This window comes from Heptranchias perlo, chromosome 34, assembly GCF_035084215.1.
Source record: "Heptranchias perlo isolate sHepPer1 chromosome 34, sHepPer1.hap1, whole genome shotgun sequence".
Lineage (NCBI taxonomy): Eukaryota > Metazoa > Chordata > Chondrichthyes > Hexanchiformes > Hexanchidae > Heptranchias > Heptranchias perlo.
This window is the reverse complement of record NC_090358.1, coordinates 14,173,647-14,187,108: the sequence shown is the minus strand read 5'-3', so window position 1 is coordinate 14,187,108 and position 13,462 is coordinate 14,173,647. Positions and strand designations below refer to the sequence as shown.

Sequence of the window (13,462 nt, the reverse complement as noted above, 5' to 3'; positions counted from 1 at the left end):
AACACAGCAGACTAATTATAAATGACCTGAAGCCACACTTTCTTGGCCTGACTGAATTGTCATGCAAATATTGTGGCTGACCAGGAATCAATGTGGGAAATTGATACAAGCAGTGCAGTAACATGCCCCTTTGCAAAAAGATAAAAAAACAAATATTCATTTTGAGGTCTCTTCTATTTACCATCGGACTTAATCATAAAGAAGGTGACATTGAACTGTGATATTTATAATGAATATGTTAAATAAATGGTTTAATAAATGTGTTAAAATAGAGGAATTTTATATGAACACAGGAACACCATCATTACAAAGATCGCTCAGAGCAATATCATCTCCTGAATCATCACTTCAGATGGGAGATACCATGTTACTGGCTCTTTAATAGTTTGCTTTGGAACACTCTGTGGCCATTATGTGATGTCATGGACTGTTTTTGTTTAAACAAATTAGGTTAATGACATAGTTCTTTTTTTGTTGATAAAAATGGTAGGTGACAGCAATTTTGCTGTGATGATAAAAGACTGACACATGTATTTAAAAATCATGATACACTTATAATAATGGGTGTGACACTACAGCCATCCTGTTTTTGCAGCTGCTGCTTGATCAGAGTTGGTCACCTAAATCATTTTGAGATCACGTGCCATCCATTTCAATGTTATCATTCACCTCTGGGCAAGAGAGTCGGAGAATATCACAAGGTCTCTGTGGTCATGAAAGGTGCCTCAAAAGTTACGCTGTTCATTCTCCAGCTAAATCCCATCCCTTTTCAAAGAGGCCTTTCCCTAACCCTGAGCCCTGCAATTGGTGCTAATGAAAGGGAGACATTTTCACCAGATTGAAAATGTTAATAAAGTTTTGCTGGTGACTGTCACTCGTTAAAAATCTCAGCCAATATCATTTTTGCTTTGAAATCTAAATCTTTGTTTCCAAACTTGATGAGTTAAAAAGTATAATTGTAGAAAACCTGTTTTTTGAGTTTGTTTCATACATGTGTATGAGTGCTGCTTTGTATTCCCCTAGACTCTACCAAGAATCTTCCTGTTCGGTCACACTTCTTCCATCACTTCCCTTGGAAAAGCAAGTGAGAAACAACCTTATGTTGTCAGCGCAGCTGAAAATGGGTGAGTCTTCCTGACTAAATGGATTCTTCGACCTGTGTGTGTGGAATCCAAGCCTTGCACCAAATGTGACCAAGAGAGCAGGTGAGCTTTTCCCAAGCTTCTACCAAAACTGCTCCTATCTGACACAGATGTGGCCTTCCTTCACTCTGACCCTCCTCCCTTCCTGTGTGTTAGCATCTGGCCTCTGCTTGCCATGTTCCCACATGGCTGAAATTGGGAACTCAGCACAGTGGGGTATTGAGAACATGAACCCATATCTCATCACTCTAAGCTGCCACAGGTTGTGCTCTGAGTCTCATAGCTCTGGTCACCATGTCATGTTACAAAAAACAGTTGCATGTAGGATTGTAGATACCTAGCAGGGGGAAACAAACCAGCAATTCAGTTGGGAATTTTCATGATGCTGAACTCCAAGATTCAGTCACTACCTTGTATTTGTAAACATTTTTATAGAACATATGTACAATTTCATATTGATAGCTTCTTAGTGGTGGTTTGGGTCTGTGTTACTTGCTGGCATTGAGCTTCTGCACAGAGGTGAAGGATATAAATGATAGGATTGATGAACCAGAAGGTGTAGATCATGTGACTGGGTACTGTAGTAACACCAGTTCTTCTGGGAGCAGAATATATGAAAATGAAAGGAAATGAATGTATGTTAGGAAAAAATGTCTGAATGTTTTTTGACCATTTCTACTTAATCAGTGAGTACTAATAAAATAGATTTGTTGAGTTTGTCACTGTGAGGAAGTTAAATTCACATTTTTAGAGAGAAACTTTAACCACATAGTGTTTTGGCTTCACCTTTGTTGGCAGGTTCCACTCTTACACAGTCTGGCACAGATAAAAACAAAGCATGGAATAAAAAACAAACTATCTTAGAATGTCACAACGCAGACAGGGGTGATCTTATAGAAGTCTATAAAATAATGAGGGGCATAGATAAGGTCGATAGTCGATAGTCAAAATCTTTTCCCAAAGGTAGGGGAGTCTATAACGAGGGGGCATAGATTTAAGGTGAGAGGGGAGAGATACAAAAGGGTCCAGAGGGGCAATTTTTTCACTCAAAGGGTGGTGAGTGTCTGGAACGAGCTGCCAGAGGCAGTAGTAGAGGCGGGTACAATTTTGTCTTTTAAAAAGCATTTGGACAGTTACATGGGTAAGATGGGTATAGAGGGATATGGGCCAAGTGCAGGCAATTGGGACTAGCTTAGTGGTATAAACTGGGCGACATGGACATGTTGGGCCGAAGGGCCTGTTTCCATGTTGTAACTTCTATATAAAGAGCCCATCAAGTTTTTTTCCCACGAGTCACCTAGTCTAATCCTACTTTCACACTCACTCCCCATACTCTGTAATATTTCCCCAATTCTCTTTTAAAAGAATTTGTGGACCCAACTTCAATAAGAGCTTGTGACAGAGAATTCCATATTCTAACCAACTTCTGTGTAAAGAAATTTTTCTAACATCCGCTTCAATTCTTTTTGTGATTATCTTTAACTCAAGTCCACTGGTTTCCTTCTCACTGAACAGTGGAAACATTTTAGTTACAATTTATGCTGTCATCCTTCCCTACCTTGAAGGCCACCCCATAACTTCAGCTCCAGTGAAAAATAGTCCTAACTTCCCAATCTCTCTTCATAACTGTAACCCTTCATTCCAAGTGAATCTACACTGTACCTTTTCCATTGCATTTATATCTTCCTGTAATGGAATGCACAAAACTACACACAATATTCCAGCTTAGGCCTTGTATAAGTTCACTATTACTGCTTTGCTTTTGTTTTCTATGCCTCTAAATACAAAACCATGGATGCCATTTGTCTTTTTTATGGCCTTATGCACTTGCGCTGCTAGCTTCATTGCTCTATGTATCCGCACACTAAAGTCCCTCTTTTCCACTTAAAATTTTGGGCCTGAATTTGCTGAGTAATTTGCGTATCTGCAGTGTGCACCATTATTATGGTGCAGAAATTCCAGAAAATTATAGCTTGAGTGACTATACCATTACATACGCCACACCATAATTTGCTGGGACTTTTGCACTGCTCCACCGAGACCCTCGCTGACAAAAGTGAACAGCTGTTTATCATAACTCCGCCCCTACCCCCATTAAAATCAATGGCGATGGCGAATTTGCTGCATTTAAGCCAGTGTTCACGCCACTGCCACTTAGACTGAAAAATAATGGCGCCCAAGACATGGCAGCGGCCTGATTTATGTGTTTTTTTCACGATTGTTGCTTCTGATGCCACATTATCCACACTAAGTGCACACAAGATCAATCCGAAGAGAATCCCCTGACCCATTCTCATAAATCAAATTCAAAGTGCTACGAGGCATTTCTGAGAGGCTCCATAAGGCGCTAACTAAATGCAAGTCGTTGTTTGTAATTATAAATTTTATAATCGACAACCCCACATGTATTTAAAATCACTAAGTAATAGTGTAGACAAGAGTTAAATTATACATCAGAAGAACATGAAAAAAACATACCCTCAGTAAACATACCCTCAGTACATCAGGTGCAATTAGAAACTGAAGTTAGCTGCTTTCACCTTTTTGGGTTTGTCCAGTTTGGAATGTTTTTGGCGCTTTCTCAATTGTGACTAAACGTCGGCAATATATGGAGAATTGAAAAAGAGCTTTTATCAGTAGTAGGAATGTTGACAACCACAAGCAGCTGGTCACATTTCACAGAGACTGTTCTCACTGTCGATCAGTCGAGCATTTTCTAGTTAAAATTTAAGCCTCGTTAAGCAAGTGGATTTTATGGCATCAGAATGTCACGTCGTATCAGCAAAAGGGAGCCGAGTGGATATTGTCTTAACAATTAAAATAATTTATAATGTGAAAATCCTCTTGGTGCCACGTAAAACATTTACAGGTGAGAATGACAGCAATTCCTGCATTTATACTACTGTTTCCTTTTAGATTTGATGTACGTGTGTAGCTAGGAGAAAAACTTCTTAGATATTGCTAAATGCCAGTTTCCCGAAATGACTATTTACAAAAACGGACACAATCCACGGCACCTTGGATTTGATTCAGACATTGGCTGCACCACCTCTGACTCACAGCGATGCTTGCTGCAATGTATTCTACTCAGTTCTCCAGTAAATTGTGGCATTAGTTCACCACTGGAGGATTGGGGAGCACAACAGTCTAACCAAGGTCATCATTGCACCGAATTCCAGGTCCTTGTCTTTCAAAGTGCACTTCTTCTCACTATTTATAATTCCAAAATGTATTATCTCATGTTTATTTGCATTGAAATGCATCTGGCTCCTTTCTGCCCATCCTATCAGCTTATCTATGTCCTCCTGCAGTCTTTCACAGTTTGTCACAATTTTCCATATCCCTGAATTTGGTGTCATCAGCAGATTTCTATCAAGTTCATTGTTTCAATGGACCACATAGAATTTGGCCTTAACAAGGTTCGTCTGTTTGCCCAACTTTTGTAATCCCACAAGGCAAAGCATGGAATAAGAAAAGTCCATCGAGCTGGCTTCTTCTACAGGCCGTGTACAGTTTGCCCTTTTATGGTTTCTATCCCACTTTGACCTGAGGGAAAGTTCTGCATTATTTTTTCCTGATCCCTTGGCCCCTAAATTATAATTTACACAATTTTAAACCCAGACCTGTTGGTTTCCACTGGTGACATTTCCATGCTCCTAGAATAACTAGAAAGGAGCATTCTTTCTTCTGTGCAGTTTAATACATTAATAAACCCTCTTCCACAGGTTGTAACGTCTGCCCTACTATGGGTTCCACTTTGACTTGAGAGAAAGTTCTGCAACACGTTTTCCTGACTCTCAAGATAGTCAAACATTTATCTGCATCTACACCTCCATTATTCGAGCCTAGTTTGTTACTTTCCACAGATTACTGTGGCATTGTGTTCCATGGAATATTTGATCATCTCTGCCGATAATTATCTCCAAACTGTTCAATCTCTTTCCCAGCCAGATATTTATTCTGCTCTTTTATTTTTGAAGGCATTAATCGAGGCTGTATTGTTTGCTTTTGTTGGGAGTCTGTTTTATATATCTACCAATCTGTGAGGGGAAATGGATTTTTCCTTCTAGTTTCTAGTCTTGTATAGTGCAAGTTAAATTGATGCTTATATCTACACTATCTATGCTTTGCAGTACTTTAAAGACCAGCACTTTTATTATTAAGATAAAGAGATATTGTTAATATCTCTATAATCTTCCAAGCTCCCTTCTTAACAGATATTGGTCAAACTCTCTCTCAAAGGTGTCAACTACCTTTTCTGGGTGTTAGTTTCTATGGGGAGGAGAAGCAGATTTATTTTTTTACTAATCTCTAACCTTACTCAAGGCTTGTGAATTTTGTGCTTGTGTCTTTGATTTCTGTCTAATTTAAATAGTTTTTGAAACTTATCTATAACTTCTCATCATTTTAAAGACCTGTATCATGTCTCACATCAGTCTTTTCTCCAGCAAAAGTTAGTTGCAAATGTTTCTTCATACATCAGTCTCTCAAGGCCTGCAATCATCCTGGTGAATCATCTGAACCCTTATGCATCTATATCCCTTTTGAGGTAGCATGACGAATAATGCAAGTCATATCCCAGAATTGGCCTCACCATTGACCTGTACAATATCGGTATTGCTCTTATTTGTAATACAGTGCCCTCCAGATATAACCCAGTACCCGATTTGCCTTATTCATAACTGTTTCACACTGAGCAGATGCAGTCAGTGTATGATCAATGATCACTCCCAAATCCTTTTCCCTTTGGGCCAGTGGAGAAACAAAAGAGGGCCTTTTTGTATTATTCTGACTGGTTGCCCATCTTTTGAGTTATAGTCTGTGCCCAGTGGCCCTCAATCACAAACATGCAGTATCTAAGATTTGCTGGATGCCTTAGTGAACATGAGGCACTGCATGCAACATAATATTTTTCCTTTAAAATGGCATATGTGAGGAAAATTGCATGTCTATGGGCGCCTACGTCGGTTTTGAAATGTTTCATTTTCTTGCACTTTGGCCCCTTGGCTTCTACCATCTGTTGGTCCATGTGAAACTTGTGAGCACGAATGAGGAGAAACCCAACAAGTTTTAATTTACCTGCCTTATACATGCTGAATATTGGCCCCAGTTATTTGAATCCCAGAATTCAAGTGCAGTCTCTTACAGCTCCATCTTCTTGGTGGAATCTATGTACACATAAGTGGTAGGACAATAGATATTTGAACCTTGTGAGTTAATTTATTGAAAATAAACAAGAGACAATAGTATCAACTTATTACTGTTTTATCTTTCCACCTGCTTTATCCATCTTGTGATTACATCTGATATCCTTCCCATTTCATTCTATGTGGACATGGTCCCATCGTGTAATGGGCCTCCATGACCTCGCTATGGAATATACCCAGCTTTGGAGCTTGAGGGTGGCTGGAACAATCTGTTTATCATTAGAAATCCTTTAGACACACTCAAAGTAAGAGTGAGAGGAAGAGGTGATATTTAATAGGGTGGTACACTTGCAGTAAGGGGTATATTAGCTGGAGTGGTGAGGGAGAGGTTTACCTGTTGGGCAAGTGCTGCCCCAGGTGCCCACCAACGGTGCCCATGTGCCTATGGCATGAAGATACTTGTTAGTGTTGAACTCTGCAAAAAAACTTCACTTGATTGAACAAATGGAGTAGACAAATGAAGATTGACTTTAAAACATCATCAATACAACTTGCCCTACTCAAAAATTCCCACCTCCGCTATCTAACTTACATGTATAGGAGTAAACTGAAGCATTGTACCACACTATAAAACGCAGACCACATCTCATTTTGGGACTATATAATGTTACTTTTACAATACTTAAAATATAGTGCAGCTTTTTATTTAATCTCGGAAATACTTGTTTTGCAAAACACTACCAGAAGGTGGCAATGTTTTTTTAAAAAAGTAAAGCGAAACATAAGCCTGGTAATCAGACCGTTGAAAGATAAAAATATGAGTCTGCAGAATGCATGGTGCTTTCAAGAAGTTTAAGTTGGATGAAAGGCGCTATTTGTTAATTGGATGTGGCTCAGACAAATGATGGACAATCGAACACACTGACAAGCCATAATGTCAATTTACCTGCAATTTGTTGCAGGCTGTATGTAGGTTAGTAACTAGGCTTCAAATTGAAGCTTCAAGCTGAGCAGCGGGGTATAATTACTCTGACAGAAAGGAACAGATATGTCATTCCTTTAAGTAATGGGCACAACAGCGTCTTGCTCAGTAATCTATAACGAAAAAAACGACTTAAATGGTTTGACCATATTTAACTGCGGCACTAAAGAAAATCTTGGTACTATAAAATTATTTCAGTCAATTGACTGGAAGTGCTGAATAATAACATTTGAGTTACACTTTGCAGGGAGATGTGCCTTTGGAATGTCACCAGTGGCCAGTGCATAGAGCATACTAAACTGCCCTTCACTCACACTGCAATCTACGTAAGTACTCTGGCTTTTGATGTGATGCTTCTACATTTGATCCATTCGGTTGCGTGCACTGTCATGCATTGAAATTTGAAAGGATGGAACTGAAGACTATGATCTTAAGAGTTTTCAAAAGATTGCTGTTACTGAAATAATTCCACTCATTTCAAAAGCATTTACTTCAGCATTCTATGAAAACAAACCATTGCAACTCTTAAAGAACACCAGGTTCCTTTTAAAGGCAAATTGGATTTGTTAAAGGCAAATCATATTTAACTAACTTGATTGAGTTTTTTGATGAGGTAACAGAGAGGGTTGATGAGGGCAATGCGGTTGATGTGTTTATGGACTTTCAAAAGGCGTTTGATAAAATGTCACATTATAGGCTTATCAGCAAAATTGAAGTCCATGGAATAAAAGGGGCTGTGGCAGCATGGATATGAAATTGGCGATGTGACAGGAAACAGAGAGTAGTGGTGAACGTTCTTTTTTCGGACTGGAGGAAGGTGTTCCCCAGGGGTCGGTACTAGGACCACTGCTTTTTTTGATGTATATTAATGACTTGGACTTGGGTGGACAGGGCACAATTTCAAAATTTGCAGATGACATAAAACTTGGAAGTGTAGTAAACAGTGAGGAGGATATTAATAGACTTCAAGAGGACACAGACAGGCTGGTGGAATGGGTGGACACACGGCAGATGAAATTTAACGCAGAGAAATGTGAAGTGATACATTATGGCAGGAAGAATGAGGAGAGGCAATATAAACTAACTGGTACAATTCTAAAGGGAGTGCAGGAACAGAGAGACCTGGGGGTATATGCGCACAAATCTTTGAAGGTGGCAAGACAGGTTGAGGAAGCGGTTAAGAAAGCATATGGGATGCTGAGCTTTATAAATAGAGGCATAGAGTACAAAAGCAAGGAAGTTATGTTGAACCTTTATGAAACACTGGTTTGGCCACACCTGGAGTATTGTGTCCAATTCTGGGCACCGCACTTTAGGAAGGATGTGAAGGCCTTAGAGAGGGTGCAGAAAAGATTTACTTGAATGGTTCCAGGAATGAGGGACTTCAGTTATGTGGATAGACTAGGGAAGCTGGGATTGTTCTCAGAGCAGAGACGGTTAAGAGGAGATTTGATAGAAGTGTTGAAAATCATGAAGGGCTTAGATAAAGTAAATGAAGAGAAACTGTTCCCATTGGCGAAAGCGTTGAGAACCAGAGGACACAGATTCAAGGTGATTGGCAAAAGAACCAAAGGCGACGTGAGGAAAAGCTTTTTTACGCAGTGAGTAATTGTGACCTATCATGCTTTGCCTGAAAGAGCGGTGGAAGCAGATTCAATCATGGATTTCAAAAAGAATTGGATAAATACTTGAAGGGAAAATATTTGCAGGGCTGCGGGGAAAGAATGGGGGAATGGGACTAACTGGATTGTTCTTACAAAGAGCCAGCACAGGCTCGATGGGCCGAATGGCCACCTTCTGTGCTGTAATCATTCTATGATTCTATGGTTCTATAAAAGTCTGTAATTGGCACTAATGCCAAGTTTAGTTCATAAATTTTTGGGCACAAGCTACATGTGTTTGCGTGTAAAAACAAAAATACTGCTAATTTACTAAATATGCTGAAGACCAGGGTTTGGAGTAATTTCTAATGCCATCAGATTTCTAATGTTACACACAGCCAATATTCAGTAGTAGATGTTTTGAAAATGTCATTGTCGAACACAGACGCCATTGGCTTCTGAAGATGTGTAACTGGTGCAATTGTATGGCATCGTCCTGGTGAAGAAAATGCCTCCAGGATGCAGCTTGAGTACCACATTGTAGAACATTTATGACTGGAGGATCAAAATGTTTTGATTTTGCAAAGCCTATACTTGCTGTTAATACCTGAAAATGGAAGATTCACTGCCACGTGGGGAACCTTGGATAGAACAATGTACTACTGAGTAACAGACTTAGGAAAAACATTATCCATAGTTAGTTGTGAAGTCTTTGGTTGCAGTTATGCTGCCACTTTCACATTGGTGCTAAATGACTTGGGATGTGCATCGATGCAAAAGTGGCAGTATAACTGAATCTTGATCTGACACCTGAGCACATTAAAATCATGCAGTGTGACAGCACTGTCAGGGGGCATCCTCACATCAGTTTTAGTTCTTTTGGGCATTTTAAAAGTGCCCGTATGCTCCATTGTAAAATATGATGTGAAAGGAATAACAACAATCCATTTATAATCTTAAGTAAGCTAATATAGTTCAGTGCAAATTATAAAAATCCATGATTCTAAGTAGCACTTTAATATTTGTGGCTTTGGTATGATTTATCAATAAAACCATTCTGATATTATCCTTGTGCAGTACTATTACCGTTCCTTTCGGATGTCAGGTGATGGCTGGTTGCTTTGCTGTGGACAGTATCAGGATGTCCTGGTCGTTGATGCACGCAGTCTGGAGCTTCTTCACGCTCTTGTCTCATCTGCGACACCAGACTGGATCAGCTCAATGTGCATCGTCCGCTCCCAGAGGATTCAAGGTAATGTAATTCAAAATTATGAGGAGTTTTGATAGAGTAAATAAGGAGAAAATGTTTCCACTGGCAGGAAGGTCGGTAACCAAAGGATATCGATTTAAGATAGTTGGCAAACGGGGAGAGGAGGAGAATTTGTTTTTACGCAGCAAGTTGTTATGATCTGGAATGCACTGCCTGAAAGGGCGGTGGAAGCAGATTCAATCGTAACTTTCAGAAGGGGATTGGATATATATTTGAAAAGGGAAAGATTTGCAGGGCTTAGAGCAGGGGAGTTGAACTAATTGGATAGCTCTTTCAAAGAGCCAGCACAGACACGATGGGCTGAACGGCCTCCTTCTGTCCTGTCTGATTCTAAGGACCGTATTCTGGGTGAGTGCAGTGGATTACGGACGTACTGAAATAACGGTGGTTTGTAACTGTCGTTAATTTCTTTTTAAAAAATGGCTGCTGAGTATTCAAAAATAAAATGAAATTGTAGTGCTTTGAACAGAAAATAATCATTTTAATTATAACCATTTTTTGTACATACATTTTAAAGAATAGGTTAAATGTAGGTCTGGTTTAAAGTGTTTCCATTTGAAGACCTGAAACAATGCTTCTGACACTTTGTATGGGATGTCACTTTTTGACCTACACCTTTTTAAGTGCTAATAGTCTATGTAATGCCCCAAACATTATTCCATTGTGCTGCATAAAATATTTCTCCATTGTGAATTTATTTTGCAGAGGATTCACTGGTGGGCATTTCAGTGACAGGAGACCTCAAGGTGTGGGATCTATCTTCATCAGTTAATAGTGTACAGGTCAGCTTCCTGCAAAAAAACTGTAAAAATTCAGCGTTCTATCACAATACAACGAGTTAATTGTCTGTTCAAATAATTCTTTTGTCTTTTACAGGAGAGAGAGAATGTTTATGAAGCAGAATCCAAGTCACTCCAGTGTTTTAATTGTCAAGCGGTCTGCTTTTGCACTTACACTGAACGATTACTATTGGTAGTTTGCTCAGATTGTTGGAAGGTATGTTTTGGGTCATGCTGAAATAATTTAATATCTGACTAAAAAAGCCAAAATGTGTATTGAACAATGGTATTAGCTTGGCTTACCTGATAGCCCATGAATCAGAAGGTTGTGGGCTCAAGCCCCACTCCAGAATTTGAGCACATTATCGAGGCTGATACTTCACTGCAGTACTAAGAGAGTGCTGCATTATCAAAGCAGCTGTCCTTTGAATGAAAAGTTAGACTGAAGCCCCATCTACCTGTTCAGGGCGATACTTAAGGTCTCATGGCACTATGGCAATGAACAGCAGAGAATTCTGGTTTCCTGGCCAACATCCTTCTCAACCAACACCACCAAAATCAGATTAACTACTCATTCATTTTCTTACTGTTTGTGGTACTTTGCTGTGTGCAAATTGGCTACCACATTTGCCTACATGACAACAGTAATTGTACTTCAGAGTAGCTTGCTGTGTGTGAAGTGCTTTGGGATTTTTCTGAGACATGATAAGGTATGATACAAATGAAAGTTCTTTCTCTCTCAATTCAAAAGCATTTCTGAAAAACTGATATTGGGATAAATAATCAATTCTGCCTGGCAATTAGATTGGTTTCTTAATTTCATCAGTTAAAGTAAGGCTTATTCCTTTAATTATGAACTTTATCTGTCAACCTGCTCTTAAACAAATCGGTAAATCTAGTGGGTTGGAAAACAATTGTATCTAGCAAATTAAATTGTAGTACATTAATGCCTTGATTTTTAAAATTCTTATCCTTGTGTTCAAATCCCTCCTTTATCTCACCCCTCCCTATCTCTGTAATCTCCTCCAGCCCTACAATCCTCCAACAACTCTGTGTTCCTGCAACTCTGGCCTCTTGAGTATCTCCAACTTCCTTCACCCTGCCATTGACGGCCGTGCCTTCAGCTGTCAAGACCCTAATCTCTGGAATTCCCTCCCTAAACCTCTCCACCTCGCTCTCCTCCTTTAAGACACTCCTTAAAACCTAACTCTTTGACCAAGGTTTTAGTCATCTGTCCTAATATCTCCTTTTTTGGCTCGATGTCGATGTTTGTCTGATTATGCTCCTGTGAGGCGCCTTCGGACGTTTTATTATGTTAAAGGCGTGATATAAATGCAAGTTGTTACATATGCTTTTTTTTTGTTTCTCTTGTAAATGTCTTATTTTCTCATTGTTCTCCTGTAGGTATTTGATTATTGTGACTTTTCATTGCTGTGCTTTGCGAACAGCAAAAATGGTCACCACTGGGCTGGTGGGGAAGTTTTGGCTGCAAACAAAATAATCATCTGGACCGAGGATGGGCACAGCTACATTTACCAGCTGCCTGACAGGTGGAGTCAGATGGGAAAACCACGTGAAAAGTTCAGGTACGGTACGAACGTTGGATGTTTCATTCACTTCACAAAGAAAATCACAGCATGTCACAAATGATAAAAAGACCAGTGCAAACAAAGCCTTTGCAGAGTGGGACATTTGTCAGGAACTTGGCAGCTGTGAGCCTTGTCTCACACAGTGGGAGGCTAAAGAAAAAGAGTAATCGGGCAGAACATTCTGGTGCAGTCGTGAAGATGAACTTAAAAAGTAAAGGCAATTCATTTTATGAAGATGAGAAAGAAATCTTATGATGCTATATGTAAAATAATACAACTTTCAGGAGGGCAAAATTAATAATTAAAATGTGTGTCATTTTGAGTGACTGAAAATTAGTTTAGTGGTATAGATATGTGTTGACGTGTTTTTGTGAAACTCAATTGTTTGCTATTTCAGTGATATCCAGTTCATTTCAAAATAGTGGAGAAAGGAATTTCAAACAGATGCATTAATATTACTCATATTGCATGTGATTTCAACTTGTTTGCCTTTCCCATATAAAAGTTACAGAACCTTTTTGGTTTAAACTATGTTCAGCAGAAAATCCAGTTCTCAGTGCTTGAGCAGTAAATTTGTTCAATGTCTTTACAGCAGTCTGTTCAAAACTGGAATTTTTACCCCCCGTGGACACTCATTAAGTGAGACTGTTTCACCTCGCCTGCTTTGCTATACATCGAACGACGTTAACAGTAAGGTAATGCACATTTCTGAAGATAAAATTTAATGTTAAATGCACTGCAATTCTAAAAAGAATATAAAGACTGAAGCCAATTGAAACTGATGTCCAGTTACTTATTTTTATGCTAACATTGTTAGATGATTCTGTAGTCTTGAGCTACCTCGGGTAAGAATTCCTCGAGTTTTTTCTTTTCTTTTACTCATTCATGGGATGTGGGCGTCGCTGGCAAGACTAGCATTTATTGCCCATCCCTAATTGCCCTTGAGAAGGTA

At 39.3% G+C, this 13,462-nt stretch overlaps 1 protein-coding gene across 7 annotated transcripts in view; it reads left to right on the top strand.

The window, feature by feature from the left end:
* LOC137301818 (WD repeat-containing protein 72-like) overlaps positions 1-13,462 on the top strand; it is a 211,509-nt gene that overhangs the window by 33,790 nt on the left and 164,257 nt on the right. For 4 of the 7 annotated variants that reach the window (XM_067971466.1, XM_067971460.1, XM_067971461.1 and 1 more), the window contains 7 exons: positions 1,024-1,124; positions 7,519-7,597; positions 9,950-10,124; positions 10,848-10,924; positions 11,019-11,138; positions 12,326-12,507; positions 13,103-13,205. In XM_067971466.1, coding sequence (XP_067827567.1) covers positions 1,024-1,124; positions 7,519-7,597; positions 9,950-10,124; positions 10,848-10,924; positions 11,019-11,138; positions 12,326-12,507; positions 13,103-13,205 — 837 coding nt within the window. Of the gene's footprint in view, positions 1-1,023; positions 1,206-7,518; positions 7,598-9,949; positions 10,125-10,847; positions 10,925-11,018; positions 11,139-12,325; positions 12,508-13,102; positions 13,206-13,462 lie in introns of those variants that run through there. The other 3 variants (XM_067971464.1, XM_067971463.1, XM_067971465.1) reach the window with 3 other exon arrangements.